At 49.9% G+C, this 18,035-nt stretch overlaps 2 protein-coding genes and 1 long non-coding RNA gene across 3 annotated transcripts; all 3 read left to right on the top strand.

Moving 5' to 3' along the window:
- Positions 1-2,406: 2,406 nt before the first annotated feature.
- On the top strand, positions 2,407-4,476 carry S1PR4 (sphingosine-1-phosphate receptor 4). The gene has a single exon (XM_005495764.3). It carries the CDS (start codon positions 2,553-2,555, stop codon positions 3,756-3,758), a length of 1,206 nt encoding a protein of 401 aa, XP_005495821.2. The 5' UTR covers positions 2,407-2,552; the 3' UTR covers positions 3,759-4,476.
- A 517-nt stretch (positions 4,477-4,993) lies between these two features.
- NCLN (nicalin) lies at positions 4,994-16,293 on the top strand. Its single transcript, XM_074528482.1, has 15 exons — positions 4,994-5,255; positions 8,979-9,169; positions 9,995-10,139; positions 10,743-10,837; positions 11,037-11,117; positions 11,355-11,458; positions 11,731-11,819; positions 11,952-12,091; positions 12,972-13,150; positions 13,341-13,428; positions 13,528-13,566; positions 13,663-13,826; positions 14,423-14,476; positions 14,568-14,646; positions 15,814-16,293. Exons 1-15 carry the CDS (start codon positions 5,075-5,077, stop codon positions 15,871-15,873), a joined length of 1,689 nt encoding a protein of 562 aa, XP_074384583.1. The 5' UTR covers positions 4,994-5,074; the 3' UTR covers positions 15,874-16,293.
- On the top strand, positions 5,384-8,969 carry LOC141725329 (uncharacterized). The gene is made up of 3 exons (XR_012577189.1): positions 5,384-8,356; positions 8,409-8,523; positions 8,677-8,969. It is a non-coding gene; the product is annotated as an uncharacterized LOC141725329 (long non-coding RNA).
- Positions 16,294-18,035: the final 1,742 nt, after the last annotated feature.

The following is an 18,035-nucleotide window of genomic DNA, read 5'->3' as shown; positions in this document are numbered from 1 at the left end:
GCTGAGGTGCCTCATCCATCAATACCTGCTTTAGGCATGGAGCTGGAGAGATCCACAGGGCTTCAGGTGCCCCCTGTGTGTCCCCTGACCTTTCCCAGCCCAGCACAAGGAGCCACCAGACAGTTTCAGACAGTTTCAGGCAGTGTCAAGCAGTTTCAGGCAGATTCTGGCTCTGATTTGAAGGGAAAATATGAGAAATGTTGCAGGAGGGGGTGTCTCTCCTCTGCCCCACTTGGCTTCAAAATCAGAACATCTGAACTGGGATGGCAGCAGCGGAGAAAGGCCAAGATCCAGCTCAGGCTGTGGCTGCAGAGAGCAATGGGGATGAGACAGAGCAGGAATTCTTCTTCACGTGGGGGCTCAGACCCCATTAACCCTCAATCATGAGCTGGGCACTCCTTGCCTTGGATGTGTTTGTGGAAGGGGCAGTTTTTAGAAAGATCTTTCCATGTTTTGCTGGTCCAGAGAAGAACACCAGGGGTGAGGGGCTCAAGCTGTCCCAGCAGCTCATCTGCCTTGAGCAAAAGGTTTGCCTGCCCCAGTCCCATCCTCTCCACAGATCTCTCAGGAATCTCTGAGACTCCTCACACATTGCCAGCTCTTGGAGAAGCTACTTGGAGCCCCTTATAAGGCAAGTTTCTCCATTCTCTGATCTTCCAGGAACATTCCACTGTTGGACAATACCCTTTTCCTGACCCAGAGATTACCCAGACCCAGACACAGAGACCCAGAACTTTCTATCAAGCCCTAAAATCTCTCTACAAATCCATTTCCCAAAACCAAACCCTAAAACTCTCTACAAATCCATTCCCCAAATCAAACCCTAAAAACTCCCTACAAATCCACTTCCCACATTCCACCAGCTGTGTCCTGAACAGACCCATGAGCTGGAGGTTCCCCCTGAGGCAAGAGGAAAGCTCACAGGGGTGATGTGCCAGGGATTCCAGATTTGGGGGGAATTTGGGGTGATCTCCTGGTGCTGAACGTGCAGCCCTGCACTCGTGGCTCGGCCTTCCTGCTGATTTCCTCTCCTTCAATCTGGGGTCATCTGCTGACCTTATCAGTGTGACTTTCTTTCCACTCTGCTGATAGAAAAAGCCAAAACCTCAGCTGAAAGGGTGAGGGTGGAGGATGGAGCCCTCAGCTTTTGATGAGAACCACTCTTGCTTGCACGTGGCTTTCTGCAGGAGCCACCTTTGCATTTTCCTCTTGTCTGAGCTGCCATCCAGGCTGGGATCAGTCCATGGGCTCCCTGGACAGCTCCCTGCTCTTTTCTCTCGTCTTGGTGACATTTCCATGGCTCCCTGACAGTCTGGAGTGACAGCCCAGGGCCAGCAGGGTTCAGCTTCTGCCGAGACCCTGATTTAAAGGGTGCTCTGCTTTTCTTTCATCTCTGCCACTCTGCAGCTGATTTGGGTGGGGTCCACCCTGCACAGAAATGTGGTTGATGGTGTAACTTCCCCTTTTTTCATTTTCGTAGGTAGAAGCCTCACTTGTTTTGCACGAGGAGCTGTCCTCACTACCTGCACCGTGCTGGGCCTCAGATGAGGAGCTGGAGAGCATTGCTGAACCTCCCTGGGGCAGCAAGAGCCTCCCACAAGCCATGGCAGGTGAGTGCAAAGGCAAATTCACATCCACAGTTGGGTACAGCACGTTCCAAGGCTTTCCTGTTGAGTTTTGCAAACATAAGGAGTTAGGCCAATGCTAGAAATGAACATTTCAGCCATGCTCTGGTTTCTTGGTTCTGCTCTCAGCACCTCAAAGGTGGGAAGCAGCAGCTTTTTTGCCTCCTTCCCTGCCTGTGGGAGGATCCTCACCCATCCCTAGCAGGTGCTTGGTGAGTTGAAGGTGTAGCTGCAGTGTCAGGGCACAGTGTCAGCTTGGAGCAGCTGGATTGCTTTGGAGTGGAGGCACCCCTCAGGTGCCAGGAGCTGCACAGACAGGATGGATGTGCCTGGATGTGTTCTGAGACAGTGGCAGGAGCTGGGCTTATGGAGTGACAGCAAGGATCTTCCTCCTGAAGAGGGAAGAGGGATGATCTGAGCACAGGGCAGCTGAGGAACAGGCAGTGGCTCTCTGCCAGGCTCTGCAAGCAAAGCATTTTGTGTCTCGAGCTGTCTGGGTGCTCTTACCAGCACTGGGATCTGTTCTGGCTCCCAGACCCCACCCATCAAGGTGTTGTCCCTGTTTGACACAGCCTGCTCCAACCCTGGCACGTTTCTTCACACCTTCACAACCACAGCAAAGCTCAGAATAACCAGACCCTTACCAAGAAATGACAGTTGTTAGAAGAGATGTCAATAGTGGCAGTCACAACAGGAAACTTTATTAAACAACAGGAAGCCCATGCTCATGGGTGGACTTACAAAACACCTCACCCTCCTCTCCCTTTTGCTCTTTCAGTGCTGCAGGGCTGGCAGACAGGGCTCTGACTCTCCCCTCCGTTGAGCAGGGCTGGCTGCAGCCCTCAAACAAAGGATCTGCTCTGCTCCAAGCCTCACCTGACCCTTCCTGCATTGAGCACCCACTGAGTGCAGACCCAGGCTCAGAAGATGGCTGCTCCAGTGCTGAGCTGGCTGGTGAATCGCTCCCTCCTCCTTCCCCTGGACTCTGCTCACCTGCTTACCCCCAAAGCCTCCTGCCTGAAGCTGGCTGCCACCGGGAACATCAACATCATCCTGCAGCACTACAACTTCTCGGGCAAGCTCAGCAAGCGCCACTCCGCCGACGAGGGCATGGGGCCTCTGCGCACGGCCTTCGTCGCCATCAGCTGCCTCATCATCGTGGAGAACCTGCTGGTGCTGCTGGCCGTGCTGCGCTGCCTGCGGGGCCGCCGCTGGGTCTACTCCTGCATCGCCAGCATCACCCTCAGCGACCTCCTGGCGGGCATCGCCTACCTCTGCAACCTCTGCCTGTCGGGCAGCAAGACCTTCCAGCTGTCCCCTCAGCTCTGGTTCCTCAGGGAGGGCATCCTCTTCGTGGCTTTGGCCGCCTCCACCTTCAGCCTGCTGGTGACGGCGGTGGAGCGCTACAGCGCCATGGTGAGGCCCATCGCGGAGAGCGAGGCCAGCAAGACGCTGCGGCTGCGCGGCCTCATCGCGGCCTGCTGGCTGCTGGCCCTCGCCATCGGCCTGCTCCCCATGCTGGGGTGGAACTGCCTCTGTGATTTCCAGGCCTGCTCCGTGCTCCTGCCGCTCTACTCCAAGAATTATATCCTGTTTTCTGTGGTGATGTTCAGCGTGATCCTCCTGGGGATCATCGGGTTCTACATCTCCATCTTCCTCCTGGTGCAGGCCAGCTCCAGGCAAAGCTGCTCGCGGAATGGCCGCCGGCGCTCGCTGCGCTTGCTGAAGACGGTGCTGATGATCCTGGGGGCTTTCATCGTGTGCTGGAGCCCTCTCTTCGTGCTGCTGCTCTTGGATGTGTTCTGTGACACCGGGGCCTGCAACCACCTGCGCAGCCTGGACTGGACCCTGGCTCTGGCGCTGCTCAACTCGGGCATCAACCCCGTCATTTACTCGCTGCGCAGCGTGGAGGTTCGCCGGGCCGTGGGCAGCCTGCTGTGCTGCTGCTGTGTCAGGGCTGGGCTCTGCAGGCCTGGCAGCTGCGTGACCATCTCAGACATCAACTCTGGTTCCTCCACGGAGAGCTCCCTGCGCTGCCGGGACAGCTTCCGAGGCCCCACGGCCCAGAGCGCTCGGCCCAGGGCGCCTCTGTCCAGCAACTCCAGCATGATGAGCAATCTGCCCAGCCTGTGAGGGGAAAAGAGGTGCCAGACAGCCCCCGGGAGCTCATGGGGCTGCTCCTGGCCTGGCAGGGCTGTAGCGAGGCTGAGCAGTTGTGAACTGCACCACCAGACTGGTGCAGCCCAGGGACAGAGATTGCTCCTAGATTTGAGTGAAAGACACAGGGACATTTCGGGATGGATGCTGTGCTGGGACAGCTGCAGTGCTCAGGTTTTGTATGTGAGCTTTGGGTGTGCAGAGGCGCTGTAGCTGCCCACCTGAGGGTGTTTTGTCCCATAGGATGGATTTCCCCAACCAGGTGGCCCTTCCAAGGCTTTGGAATTCTTTTGGACCTTCTGTGATGGGCACAGCTGGTGGGAAGGAATGCAAGCTTGATGTCCTGCCCAGCCTGAGGATGGCAGAGAGCTGCAGCCACAGCTCAGACTCTCCCCAGGGTGCAGACTGGGCACTGAGCCAGGACCAATGCTGTGACCAAGCTGCAGCGACAGGGCTGGCACTGGCATGGACACAAGGAGGGACTAGGGAGCCTGGTGCCATCCTGAGCATGAAGACACAGCCAGTGTGTGCCTCAGATCCCTGCTCTTCTGCTCTCCCATGTGGGGAATAACCAGAGCAGCACCCAAATGCCTCCTCTCACGGTGCCAGAAGGACACAGAAGCACTGGGGACTCACAGTGCTGGCCCAGCCCCTCTGCAGGAGCTGAGCATGCAGCTCGTTTGTTTTGCATTAATAAATCAGGGTAATCAGAAAGCCTTGGGGTGATTTTCTTCGATTTTTTTTCCTCTGGAGGCCAGGTACTGCCTGGGGATGTTTTTGTAGTCTGGGGACATCTGGAGCTGCCCTCCTGTTCTTGGGACAGGGGGATTGCCCTGCTCAGGGGGCAACAGGTCCTGTTCATCCCATCCTCTCCTTTCCCATCTCATGGATCCCATCCCATCCCATGGATCCCATCATATGGATCCCATCCCATCCCATGGATCCTATCCCATCCCATGCATCCTGTCCTATCCCATTCTATGGATCCCATCCCATCCCATGAATCCTGACCTATCCCATCCCATCCCATCCCATCCCATTGATCCCATTCCATGGATCCCATTTCATCCCATTATCCCATCCCATCCGCTGAGGGGCGCTCTGGAGCTCCAGGCCGGGATGAGCGCGCCCCCTGCAGGCCAAGCCGTGGCGGCACCGCGGCCCGCACGAGGCCACTGCGACTACAACTCCCAGCGCCCTTCGCGGCCGCCAGCGAACTACGGGTCGCGGTGTGCGGCGCGGGGCGCGCCGTGCGTGCCGAGCAGGCCGCAGTGCGGGCCGGGGCCGCGGCGATGCTGGAGGAGGCGGGCGAGGTGCTGGAGTCGGTGCTCAAGGCCTCATGCCTCCCGCTCAGCGTCCTGCTCTTCGTGCCCGCCGTGCTCCTGCTGCTGGGGCCGCCGCCTGCCGCCGAGGCGGCGCACGAGTTCACGGTCTACCGCATGCAGCAGTATGAGCTGGGCGGGCAGCCCTACGGTGAGGAACGGCACGGCCCGGCCGGGCCCGGTGCTGCCGGCAGCGGCTCCCTCAGGGCTGGTGGGGCCGTGGGAAGGGCCCGGGGAGAACCCAGGGTAGGGCGGCCCGGCCTAGGGGAGGGCTCGGGGGGTCTAGGAGGCGGCAGCGGCCGGGCCCAGGCGCGGGGAGGGCGCAGGACGGCCCCGGGTCCGGCCGGGTCTCACTGCCCAGAGGGCCCCGCAGGCCGGGTCTCACTGCCCAGGGGTCCCGTCCGGCCGGGTCTCACTGCCCAGGCTCGGTACGAGCGGGAGAGGGGCTGGAGCTCCATGGGGGTGACCCAGAGGTAGCCAAGGTGCCCCGATCTGTGGGCTGAGGGCTCTGTGTTCTGAGCTCCTGCATTGTGATAAACTCGGGTGTGAGCTCAGCTTTGTCCTTTTGCCTTTGACTCCTTTATTGACAGGTTGATTCCTCTCTGCTGTTCATCCTCCTCATCCTCAGCTCTGTGTTGCTCCAGTGGCTCCATTTCAGAGCCAGTCCCCCCCCTGTGTTACAGCTGACCTTTACTTCCTCTGTTCTCTCACTCGCAGCCTGCTGCTTGTGCAACACCTTTCTCTGGGTCAGAGACACGCCCTGTGCTGGAGTCCTTGAGGTGCTGCAGCCCTCAGCCTCCTCCCCTGTGTGCCCACAAGCCCAGAACCAAAGGTTGTTTCTGGGTCTTCTGTAGAGATTTTATTCCAGGCCAGGGCGTGTCTTCTGTCTGAGTGACTCTTCCTATGGATTTAACAATGAACAGCCTCACTTTTCATTTGTGCTGTCCATGAGACACCACCTCTCATTCTTTCAGATCTTAATAAGTTCAAATATAGGAGACATGAATTGCAGCTGTGCCTGTGTACTTCTTAAACACTTCATGCTTCTGCTGGCTTCTAAATAAATGAAATTAATTCTGGGTTCTTCCATCACAGTTTCTAGGAAGGTGTCCACACCTTGAGGGCTCTGGCAGCCTCAGGAGCTCCAGGGCAGGCCCTGCATTGGGATAGGACTCTCTCTTTCTTTCCTCAGGTTCTGGGAGCTGTTTGCTGACAGCCTTAGCAGGGATCTGATTCAGCTGCCTTTCACTTTGCTTGCCTGAATGTCCCCTCTACCCAAGTGCTCACAATTTTGTGACCTCTTGAAAAGACAGGTGTTATATTTTTAAGATGCTTCCAGTTTACTTTTTCGGCTGTTTCCTTTCCTGGAGCCTTTTAGCTTGGTGGGCTGTTTCCTTTGTTCCTTCCTGCTGCTGTTCGTGTTCCCTGTGTGTTCTGAGATGTCCTTCAGGATAAAAGCTGCATTTCAGAGCAGTCTGAATTGGAAAGGACCCACAAGAAGCACAGAGTCCAACTCTCAGAGAGAATTACCCACAGAGGGATCAAACCCATACCCTTGGTGTTATTAGCACCATGCTCTGACCAGCTGAGCTCATTTGTTGTTCCAGATTCTTGTATTTTTATTTCCAAAAATACCAAGGAACAGGTTGCTGCTCAGCCTCCTCTTGCAGAGGGAAGAGTTTTTTGTCAGCATCACTCGTGGAGCAATTTAAGAACAAGCTTGGACTTCCTCTGATACTGATAGAATGAGAATTCTTTAGTTTGTGAATGAGTTTTTTACATTTACACACAGCTCTTTGTAGAGAAGCTACAGAAAATCAACCTGTCAGGAAAATACTGTTTTGTCTGCTCTGCTCAGATATCAGAGAGAGCAGAACTTCAGGTGCACACATCGTTTTACACATCATTCCTTTGGGAATGGTGGAGGGATTATCCTCCTTTTCAATTGTTTTTCTCTGGTTGGAGTGGTGGTCCTGTTAATATTTATTTGTTTGGTGTCAGAGCTCTGTGGGGAGAATGCACATTGTGCCTGGCCTGTTTCTGGGTGTGTGGCCCTCACTGATACTGTGCAGGGGAAATGCAGATTTTTCTTGTTTGGGTGTTTCTGTGACCAAACTAATGTTAGAGTTAAGTTAAGCCAGGTTTAAATGTGGTTCTTAGCAATGCTGCTGTCTGTCCCAGAACAATGAGCTCTCCAGTGGAGGTGTCAAAATTAGAGAAGAATAAATTGAATTATAAATTATAGGGTGGATTTGACCCTCTCTAATTTCACAAGATGTCCTTTTGGCCCTCCCTTGGGGAATGCAGCAGCTTCTGGCAAGCTTGCTGTGCTCCCAGGGGATTGCATTTCCAGTGGGGGATTTGATCTGCTGCAACTGAGAGCAGGAGAGGGCGAGCCCTGAGGAGCAGCCTGCTCTTCCAGAACCTTCCTTGGGGTTACCTGGGGCACTCTGGTGTCCTCAGGGTGACATGGGGCAGGCTGGTGTCCTTTCATCAGGGGCTTCTGCAGCTCAATCCTCTAGCTGGGGGAGGCTCTGGAGAGGCCAGGCTGTGTCCAGGTGTGTTGGTTATCAGGTGCAGGTGAGCAGACAGGTAACCTGAGTGTTGTGTTGAGGATTTAGGCTGAAAGGTGAAGCTCTGGGGTGTAGAACAAAGGGGGTCTGGCAGGATTTAGATTGGAAGGTGAAGCTGTGGGGTGTGGAACAAAGGGGGTCTGGCAGGATTTAGACTGAGAGTTGCAGCTGTGGGACATGGAGCAAGAGGTCTGGCAAGATTTAGACTGGAAGGTGAGGCTGTAGGTGTGGAACAAGGGGTCTGGCAGGGTGTAGACTGGAAGGCGAGGCTGTAGGACATGGAGCAAGAGGTCTGGTAAGATTTAGAGTGGAAGGTGAAGTTGTAGGATGTAGAACAAGGGGTGTTTGGCAAGATTTAGACTGGAAGGTGAAGGTGTGGGGTGTGGAACAAGGGGAGTCTGGCAGGATTTAGACTGAAAGTTGCAGCTGTGGGAATAAAGCAAGAGGTCTGGTAAGATTTAGACTGGAAGGTGAGGCTGTGGGGTGTGGAACAAAGGGGGTCTGGCAGGGTTTAGGCTGGAAAATGAGGTATGGGGTGTGGAACAAGGGGAGTCTGGCAGGATTTAGACTGAGAGTTGCAGCTGTGGGACATGGAGCAAGAGGTCTGGCAAGATTTAGACTGGAAGGTGAAGTTGTAGGGTGTAGAACAAGGAGGGTTTGGCAGGATTTAGACTGGAAGGTGAGGCTGTAGGTGTGGAACAAAGGGGATCTGGCAGGATTTAGACTGGAAGATGAGGCTGTAGGACATGGAACAAGGGGTCTGGCAGAGCATAGAACTGGAAGGTGAGGCTGTGGTGTGCAACAAAGGGGGTCTGGCAGGATTTAGACTGGAAGGTGAGGCTGTAGGTGTGGAACAAAGGGGGTCTGGCAGGATTTAGACTGGAAGGTGGGGCTGTGGGGTGTGGAACAAGGGGTCTGGCAGGATTTAGACTGGAAGGTGAGGCTGTAGGTGTGGAACAAGGGATCTGGCAGGATTTAGACTGGAAGGTGAGGCTGTAGGACATGGAATAGGGATCTGGCAGGGTGTAGACTGGAAGGTGAGGCTGTAGGTGTGGAACAAGGGATCTGGCAGGATTTACACTGGAAGGTGAGGCTGTAGGTGTGGAACAAGGGGTCTGGCAGGATGTGGCTGCACAGGAAAACCCGCAGACCTCTGCCCCATCTCTGCCTCGGCCAAGGAGGCGAACTCACCTTCCTGCAGCCCCTCAGACTGTCCCTAGGAGCGTTCTGAGCAGGAGGCAGGCTGGATCCCTGGTTGGGATGCAGTTCCTTATCAGCCCCCCTGCTTTCCCTGCCGGCAGGCACCAGGAGCGCCGTGCTCAACACGGAGGCGCGCACCGTGGAAGCGGACGTGCTGAGCCGCCGCTGCGTCATGATGAGGCTGGTGGACTTCTCCTACGAGCAGTACCAGAAGGCTCTGCGCCAGTCAGCTGGGGCTGTGGTCATCATCCTGCCAAAATCCATCTCCTCTGTCCCCCAGGATGTGGTGAGGGTAAGCAAAAAAGTTTTCTTTCCCTTCCCATGGGAGGTGTGTTGAAGGGAAGCTTGGTTGCTGCAGGGTTGGAAGATTGTATTCTAATTTTAAAACTTCTCTCTCTGCTTTGGTTGTTGATTTTTTCTTCCTCTCTGTGGTGGTGTTTGCAGGGGTCCCAGGATGAGGGAAGAGATGAGAATTTTGGCTTTGTTTCAGAAGGCTGATCTATTATTTTATGATATATATTATATTGAAAGAAAATGATATATTGGAACTATACTAAAAGAATAGAAGAAAGGATTTCATCAGAAGGCATGAAAGGAATGATAATAAAATCTTGTGACTGACCAGAGAATCCAAGACAGCAGGAAAAGGCAAAAAGAATGTTCCTCGCTCAGGGTCACCAATTGTGGTGGTGTTTGCAGGGGTCCCAGGATGAGGGAAGATATGAGAATCTTGACTCCATGTTTCAGAAGGCTTGATTTATTATTTTATTATATATATTATATTAAAACTATACTAACAGAATAGAAGAAAGGATTTTATCAGAAGGCAAGCAAGGAATAGGAAGGAATGGAATGATAATAAAATCTTGTGACTGACCAGATAGTCTGAGACAGCTGGACTGTGATTGGCCATTAATTAAAAACAACCACATGAGACCAATCAAAGATGCACTTGTTGCATTTTACAGCAGCAGATAATCATTGTTTAAATTTCCTTTCTGAGGATTCTTAGATTCTCAGGAGAAAAAATCTTAATAAAAAGATTTTTCATAAAATATCATAGGGACACCTGTCGTGTTTAGCAGATGTTAAGTTTGTGTCTCACTTAAATCTTCAGCAATTCATGGAGATAGAGCCAGAAATGCTTGCTATGGAAACCATTGTGCCAGTCTACTTTGCAGTGGAGGATGAGGAGCTGCTGTCTATCTATGAACAAACACGGGCTGCTTCTGCATCACAGGGTTCTGCCTCAGCTGCAGAAGGTGAGTTCCAGCAAGGAAAAACAAGTTTTGAGGAAGACAGGGCTGTTCCCACCTCTGGGAGGAGTCTGCTGTGCACCACGAACCAGTGTTCTGTCACATTTGTGTTTATTCTTTGTCAAAGTGTTTAGAGATTCAGTGGAAGAAAAGCACAGGATAAGAAAGCATTACTTGACTATATTTGGATATACAGTTGCAGGAAGTTCTCAGTTTCACCCTGTTTCAAGTAAGGTAGAAATCAAAACTAGGTTAAATCAACATAACTGTTAAGTGATGATGGTGTGCTGGTAGAAGCTGAAACTTTTTGTCTGACCACAAGTCAGTTTGATGCTTCCATGTAAAAAATATGACTGTCTTTATTTATCTGCTGCTTATAACTAATTTTAGCACTACTGGGGAAAAGTTTTTGACCAGCCAAAAAACTGGGATTTTAGTACAGAATGAAAAAGCACCAAGATTCTGTGTCATTGCATAAACACCAGTGACAACTGAGAGGGCTTCAATGGTTTAAAGCTGGTCTCTCCAAAGCTCAGTTAGCAGGGGAAAGGAATGGATGAAACATCCCCAGGTGTACATTGTGAGGTTTTTTTGGTGTTTTTGTTTCAGTTCTGCTGCACACAGCAACTGCCAATGGCTTCCAGATGGTGACCAGTGGGGCTCAAAGCAAAGCTATCAATGACTGGCTCATCCCCAGTGTGGAGGTGAGTTGTGGATGGATGAGGTGACTTCTTTGATTGGGATTTTATCAGATATTTTATCAGGGGAGTCTCAGCCAGGTATCTGAAGTCCTCACAGCTGAGGCCACAGCAGACTCAGCAGGAATGTAGAAGCCAGGCTGTCCTTGTACAGGCACACAGGAGGTGATGGGGACTGACCATGCTCTCTCTCTTTCCTCTGCAGGGAAGGCTGACAGGGCTGGGTGGAGAAGACCTGCCCACTGTTGTGATAGTTGCCCACTATGATTCCTTTGGAGTGGCTCCAGTGAGTATTTTTTTCCTGGAACTCTCTGTTTTTGTCCTTTTTCCCTCTGCCTTAGGTCTGTGGGGCAGTTTCTGTGTCTTTCCTTGGCCTTAGGTCTGTGGGGCAGTTTCTGTGTCTTTCCTTGGCCTTAGGTCTGTGGGGCAGTTACAAGTGGAGCCCAGTGCTGTCCTGCAGCTGTTCTGGTGGCAGAGCCAGTGCAGCTGTGTCACCTTGTATCTGTCCCACCTCCCCCTGCAGTGGCTGTCCCACGGGGCTGACTCCAATGGCAGTGGGATCTCGGTGCTGCTGGAACTGGCCAGGCTCTTCTCTCGGCTCTACACCTACAGGAGGACCCATGCTGGGTGAGGAACTGCTCTGTTTGGGGTTTAATCTGTGTAGCTGACACGTGGAGGGGATGATGTGAGGAGCAGATTCCATCCTCAAGCACTGGGAGCTCCTCAGTTTTAATTTCTCCTGAGTATGTGCCATGTGGGAAGTGGTGATGGCCAGTTTGCTTTGTGGTTGTGATTTCACCACACCTCCAAGTGCAGGAATCCCTGAGTGCAATTCCAGTTCCTGAGTGCAGGAATTCTTGGAGTGCAGCATGCTAACCCTTTTCTTCTTGGATGGGCAGGTATAACTTGCTGTTCTTTGCATCTGGAGGTGGCAAGTTTAATTATCAAGGAACTAAGAGGTGGCTGGAGGATAATTTGGACCACACTGGTGAGTAAGGGGCTGGTTGTGTTGAAAGTTTATAATTAATCAGCTCTCCTGTGAGAATCCTTGCTTTTTTAGGGAGGTGGAAATCCCAGCACAAGACATAGCAATAAAGGTTTTTGGATTTTTCTGTTCCAGATTCCAGCCTGCTGCAGGACAATGTAGCATTTGTTCTCTGCCTTGACACCCTGGGCAGAGGCAATAGCCTTCATCTCCATGTGTCAAAGCCTCCCAAGGAGGGCACCTTGCAGCATGCATTTCTGAGAGAACTGGAGATGGTAAGGAAAAATTCCTGGGAATTTGGGACTTATTATAGAGCTCTCCATGAGAGGAAGGAAGATATGAAGAAAGGTGTGCTGTTAAATAATTCATGTATTGTTTAGCATCACTTGATTTGAAGTGCAGACAGATCCTCATGCCACAGTCCCAAGTGAAGCAGATCTACAAATGCTACCCTGTACAGACATTAAAACAGCTCTTTTTGACATGAAAATAATAATAATAATAATAATAATAATAATAATAATAATAATAATAATAATAATAATAATAATAATAATAATAATAATAATAAACCAGCTTTAATAATATCAATAACTGCACCTTATGTTGTGGAGCACACAGAAGTGGGTGTAGGCAGGCAGGGCAGTGCAGGGTGGGACTCTGCAATAATTCATGTGTTATTTGGGATTACACAATTTGAGGTGCAGACAGATCCTCATGCCACAGTTTCAAATGAAGCAGACTAGGTCTGCAAATGCTACCCTGTACAGACATTAAAACAGCTCTTTTTGACCTGAAAATAATAATAATAAACCAACTTTAATAATATCAATAACTGCACCTTATGTTGTGGAGCACACAGGAGTGGGTGTGGGCAGGCAGGGCAGTGCAGGGTGGGACTCTGCAATAATTCATGTATTGTTTAGCATCACTTGAAGTGCAGACAAATCCTCATGCCACAGTCTGTACAGACATTAAAACAGCTCTTTTGGACCTGAAAATCCAGCTTTAATAATATCAGTAACTGCTCCTTATGTTCTGGAGCACACAGAAGTGGGTGTAGGCAGGCAGGGCAGTGCAGGGTGGGACTCTGCAGTGGGCAGCACCCCTGAATGTGATTTCAGCACACCCTGAATGGTTTCCCTTTGTCCTCAGGTTGTTGCCAACCAGTTCCCAGAGGTGAAGTTCTCCATGGTGCACAAGAAGATCAACCTGGCAGAGGACATGCTGGCGTGGGAGCACGAGCGCTTCGCCATCCGGCGCCTGCCCGCCTTCACCATCTCCCACCTGGAGAGCCACAGGGACAGCCTGCGCAACAGCATCATGGACAGGAGGTGAGGGGCTCCAAATCCAGCCAAAATCCAGCCCAAAAACCTGCCCTCACAACTGTTTGTGCTATTCTGGTGGTCAGGGTATAGCTGGAAAAGGGTGGAGTTGGGCTCTGTGTTCAGGCTCAGTGAAAAGTTGGTGTTTGTGGAGGGAGTGATGCCATTGGCAGGTTCATTATTTCCTCTTCTGCTTTAGGGCACGAATAGACACTAAAGCACTGACCAGGAATACTCAGATCATTGCTGAGGCTTTGACAAGGGTCATCTACAATCTAACAGAAAAGGTAAGAGATGCTCACTGTGGCAGTGCTGGCCAGACTTGTCCTGCCCAGCCAAGCTCAACAACAACCTGAGTTAATTCTTTTTTCCATTTTCCCTTGCAGGGAGCACCTGCAGATATGCAGATCTTCACAGATCAGATGGTAAGCACAGTGCATTATTTTTATAACCTAGAGTCTGGGAGAGAGAGAGCTCTGATGTGTGATTGACTCCTTTTCTCTGGTGGTATTTTTTTGCAGGAAATCCAGCAGGAGCAGCTGGAGTCAGTGATGGACTGGCTGAGCAGCCAGCCCAGGGCTGCCCAGCTGATTGATAAGGACAGCACCTTCCTCAACACCTTAGAATATTACATGGGACGTTACCTGAAGGATGTCAAGCAGCACCATGTGAAGGCAGACAAACGGTGAGAAAAAAACATGAAAAACCAGCCAGGACATGCAAACTGGCTTCCCCCTGGACAGAATTTTGTCTCTGAGCTGCAGTTTCCTGATTTCTTGACATGCAGCTTTGTTCTTTTCTGCTTTCCTGTCATTTTGGTTCATGCTTGGTGTTCTCCCAGAGAAAGCTGCTTGTGATTCCTCACAGCACAGGAACAAAGCCCAGCAGCTCCCTCTGTCTGAAAAGCTTGGTTTTAAACTGTTTTGGTTCCACTGTTCCCACTCTGAGAGCAGGAGAAGGCTAATTTTTTTGGTTAATTACAAAAAGGCAGCTTCCATCCTGTGGAACCTGCTCAGGCTGAAGCTGTTTTAGTGAACAGAGGGAGGAATCTTTCATGGTCAGCCTCTTTGGAGACAGCTGAACACCAGCATGAGTTCTGAATTGTGTCCTGGGGCTTCTGAGAGTAGAAAAACAAAGTCCTGATGACTAAAACCAGCTCAAAACCAGTGTGGGGGGTGGTCATGCTTGCCTGGGTGGGTGAACTTGGGAACAGCTCTGAGCTGTCCTGACTGCAGGGTCAAGAAATGCAGCAAAATCTGAACAAATTTCTCCTCTGCACAGGGACCCTGAGTTTGTTTTCTATGACCAGCTGAAGCAGGTGATGAATGCATACAGGTATGGAATTCCTTTGGCCATGCTGGGCTGTTGTCTCACCCCCTGGCAGGAACTGCTGCAGCAATTTCATGTTCCCTTTTCCTTATTCCAGGGTCAAGCCAGCAATCTTTGACCTGCTCCTGGCTGTCTGTATTGCAGCCTACCTTGGTGTTGCCTATGTTGCAGTGCAGGTAAGAGACACTGATGGATTATTTTCCTTCTAAAACAATTTAAATCCAGAAATTCACACAGTGCCAGCACTAAAGCTGGAATAATAATGCCACTTACCTGTGCTCTAGGCAATCTCTTGCCATTCTAATGCAAACTTGGTTTTTAGAGCTGTTTCTTGTACTCAAGGACATGCATAACTCACTTGCTAACCTATTTTGGCTCCAAACTCAAACTTTACAACAAATTTTACCTTGGTAATTTAAAGATTTGTAGCTTGTACTATTAGGAAATAGCTGAACTTGGGATGCAGCTTAGAAATGCATCTTCAGAGTTCTGTTCTGCTTTCTTTTTTCAATGAAACCAGAAATACATCCTGTGTCCATTCCTCTGGGAATGTGATACTCCATGCCTTGGCCAGCCAAATTAAATGTAATTTTTGTGTCAATGTTAACCAAGACAGTGTGAGAAAAGCTTTTTTCCTGCCTGGATTCATGAAGGACATGAATGAAAGTGAAGCTTTTTAGGTCACTCTCAATTTTGATCACTTTGTGTCTATTATTTGTTTAGGGAAACTAGAAGCATTTTAAATGTGTAAGGATATAAACAAAGGGAAAAACATACTTAAATCTTTATTAGTTCTGTTATTTGAATTTGAAATTATTTGAAGCCTGGGTCTTGTTACATCTGTCAAATATCAAATCAAAATACAATCAACCCCAGCAAAATCAAAAGAAGAATTAAGTAAATTTCTAAGTCATTGGGGAAATGGTAAAAGAGAGGATCCAGTTAAAGAATTGTGACTTGCTGGAATCTCTGTTTGCCTGGTTGATTTTTACCTTCCTGGATCTGCTGGCAGCAGTGTTTCTATAGAGACCAGGAACCTGCATGTGTTGAAATCTCCTCGCCTTCAGAAGGAACAGAATTCCATTAAAAATAAAAATTTCAAAAATCTTGAACACATCTTCACAGTGAGGTGGTGCAGAGCTGCACAAACACTTCTGTAAGCCATCATTTTCTGGATAACTTGGCTTCCTTGTCATAATTCCTCATCCATCAAGTCCCACTCCATCTCCAGGATGAGTGGTTGATGCAAACAAGGCACTGCATTTACTGCTATTGTTTTAAGCCTTCTGCTGAGCTGTGCGTTCAGAGCTGTCATGGTTACTTTTTTTCCCTTCTGTTTGCAGCACTTTGGTCTCCTTTACAAGTTGATACAGAGATTATCCCTTAAAACCAAGCAGCAGTGAAGCACCAATCCCCCACCCAGCAGCACTGAGCCATCGGTGAGCCCATTGGGAACCTTCTGCCTTCCACTGAACCCCGCTGCTCCTTTCCCTTTGTCTCCTCTTTGCTACTGTCCAGAGGGGAGGAAGGCATAAAGAAAATGAAATTTTAACTCCTGTGCACCTCTGAAGTGCTTTTCTTCACCTTCTTCCCCTGACTTGCACCATGTCTGGTTTTTCCTTTGCATTTTGGTGAGGGAGAGGCTGAGAGACTTCAGCAATTCCTGCAGTTTTGATTTTTGAGCAGCTTCTCTTGAGTGTCACCCAAAGTCCAGCACCTTCGTGGACACTGTCACACAGCCAACCTGGAAACTGAAGCTACAGCATCTCTGCCCAGCAAACAAGGACTTGGAGCAGTTTTTAAAAAGGAAAAAAAACCAAAAAGTGCACATGCAAATTAAAGAGAATGCAATTAGCAATTAGCATGTTTCCTTATGGCACCTCTTCCTTGATTCACTGCCTGGCTTCAGGGAGTTGTGCTGAGCAAGCAGTGTCTGCAGCAAGCACCTTCTTGCATTTTATTCAAACTTTTCCCCTTTTAGGGGGATCTTGAGTGTTTTTACAGGATGAGGAAAGATTTAAGATGGGTTTCTGGCATCAGGCTTCTGCCAGGGACAGGCTCTGTCCTGTCTCTCCTGCAGGATGCATTTTGCTGTGTATTTGATTTCTCTGGAGGTTTTTGGTCCTTGAACAGTTCACAGCTGTCACCACTCTGTGCTAAACTCTTGCTTGATTTTTGAGGGGTGTTCCCTTCTCCAGCTGCTGCAGGATCATGTTCTGTGCTGCTCCATGTACTTACACAATTGATTCTGTTGATAACAAGAGAAAAGCAGCTCAGACCTGGAAATTTTATTGAAATACCACAAGCCCTAGGCCAGTTTTAGATCTAGAAGATAACCCTGAGCACTGCCCTGCCACCCAGCAAGTTTTGAGTCCTTTTCTGTAACCTCTTCTGTGTACCTGAGGTCTCTTCACATGCCACAGTGACAATTTTTTATAAATTTAGAGCTACTACTTGTAATTAAAGCAGCATATCTCAGGCTGAAAAGCTATTTTTGAATTGAGGTGGACCTTTTTTCTTTGGAATGCAAGGAAAATTCCAGCTGTGGATTCCTGTCTGCCTGTTAGAAAAGGGATTGTTGTAGCCAGTCACTGTCCTTTGGATGGGCACCAAAGCCCTGATTTCCATCCTCCTTTGTTTATTTTACTCTAATCTCTTTCTTGGAGTATTCTTATCCCATGATTTGTCCTTTCTGCTACTTTAAATATGTAGCAATTTGTTCTTTAAAGGATCTTGTGTTTTCCAGGAAAGCCTGCTGGTGTCAGTGGCTCACCATGGTGCCAGCATGGTGCCAAGCACTCCAGAACCATCAGCCACCCAGGGAAATCTGCCTTTTCCTCATCTTCTGAGTGCTCATCTGAAATGTGTCTCTGCCTTTTCCTCATCCTCTGAGTGCTCATCTGAAATGTGTCTCTCTGCATGCCTGAGGTGCTCGTGGCACTCCTCTGCCAAATGAATTTATAATGACTTCAGAAGTTGCTGGAGTGGCTGCAAGGCAAGCCTTGATTGTTTTCCACTGGTTTTTATGCTCTGCCCATAGAGACTGCATCTGCTGTGCCCTGGGGAGCTGCAGGCCCTGGGCTGGGTGGGTTTAGAACACACATGGTGCAGTGAAGAACTCTGTAGGCTCTGAATATTTGAGAGTAGTTTGAGTCCTCCAGCTGCAGCATCAATTTCTGGTGTGTTACACTTAAGGAGGTGATGTTCCCTCCAGTCTAGCAGATTATTTCACCATTACTTTGCTGAGAAAAATAGGAAAATAATATCAGCAATGCTGTTGCAGCTTGAGTTGATGTGTGTAAAATTTGGCAGTAGTGGGCAAGAGTGAACAGAACAGACCTGGAGCTTGTTCCTTGCTGTGGAAGCTGCCAGCCTTCAGTCTTCCAGGTGAGAAACTCCAAGTTCAGAGTGAAAAACTTCCACCCAGTCTGTTTAGCACAAAGAAAACACTTTTAGCTCTGTGTGGTGTCAGCAGTGAACTGTTAGCACTCCTGATGCAGTGCCAGAAGCCAGTGGAAACAACCTAAAAAAAATAATGAGGAGAGTTCATAAACCTGAGGGGCAG

The sequence above is a fragment of the Zonotrichia albicollis genome, chromosome 29 (assembly GCF_047830755.1).
Source record: "Zonotrichia albicollis isolate bZonAlb1 chromosome 29, bZonAlb1.hap1, whole genome shotgun sequence".
In the NCBI taxonomy this organism is placed as follows: domain Eukaryota; kingdom Metazoa; phylum Chordata; class Aves; order Passeriformes; family Passerellidae; genus Zonotrichia; species Zonotrichia albicollis.
Note: the sequence above shows the minus strand (reverse complement) of the source record. Positions and strands in the feature narration are given on the sequence as shown.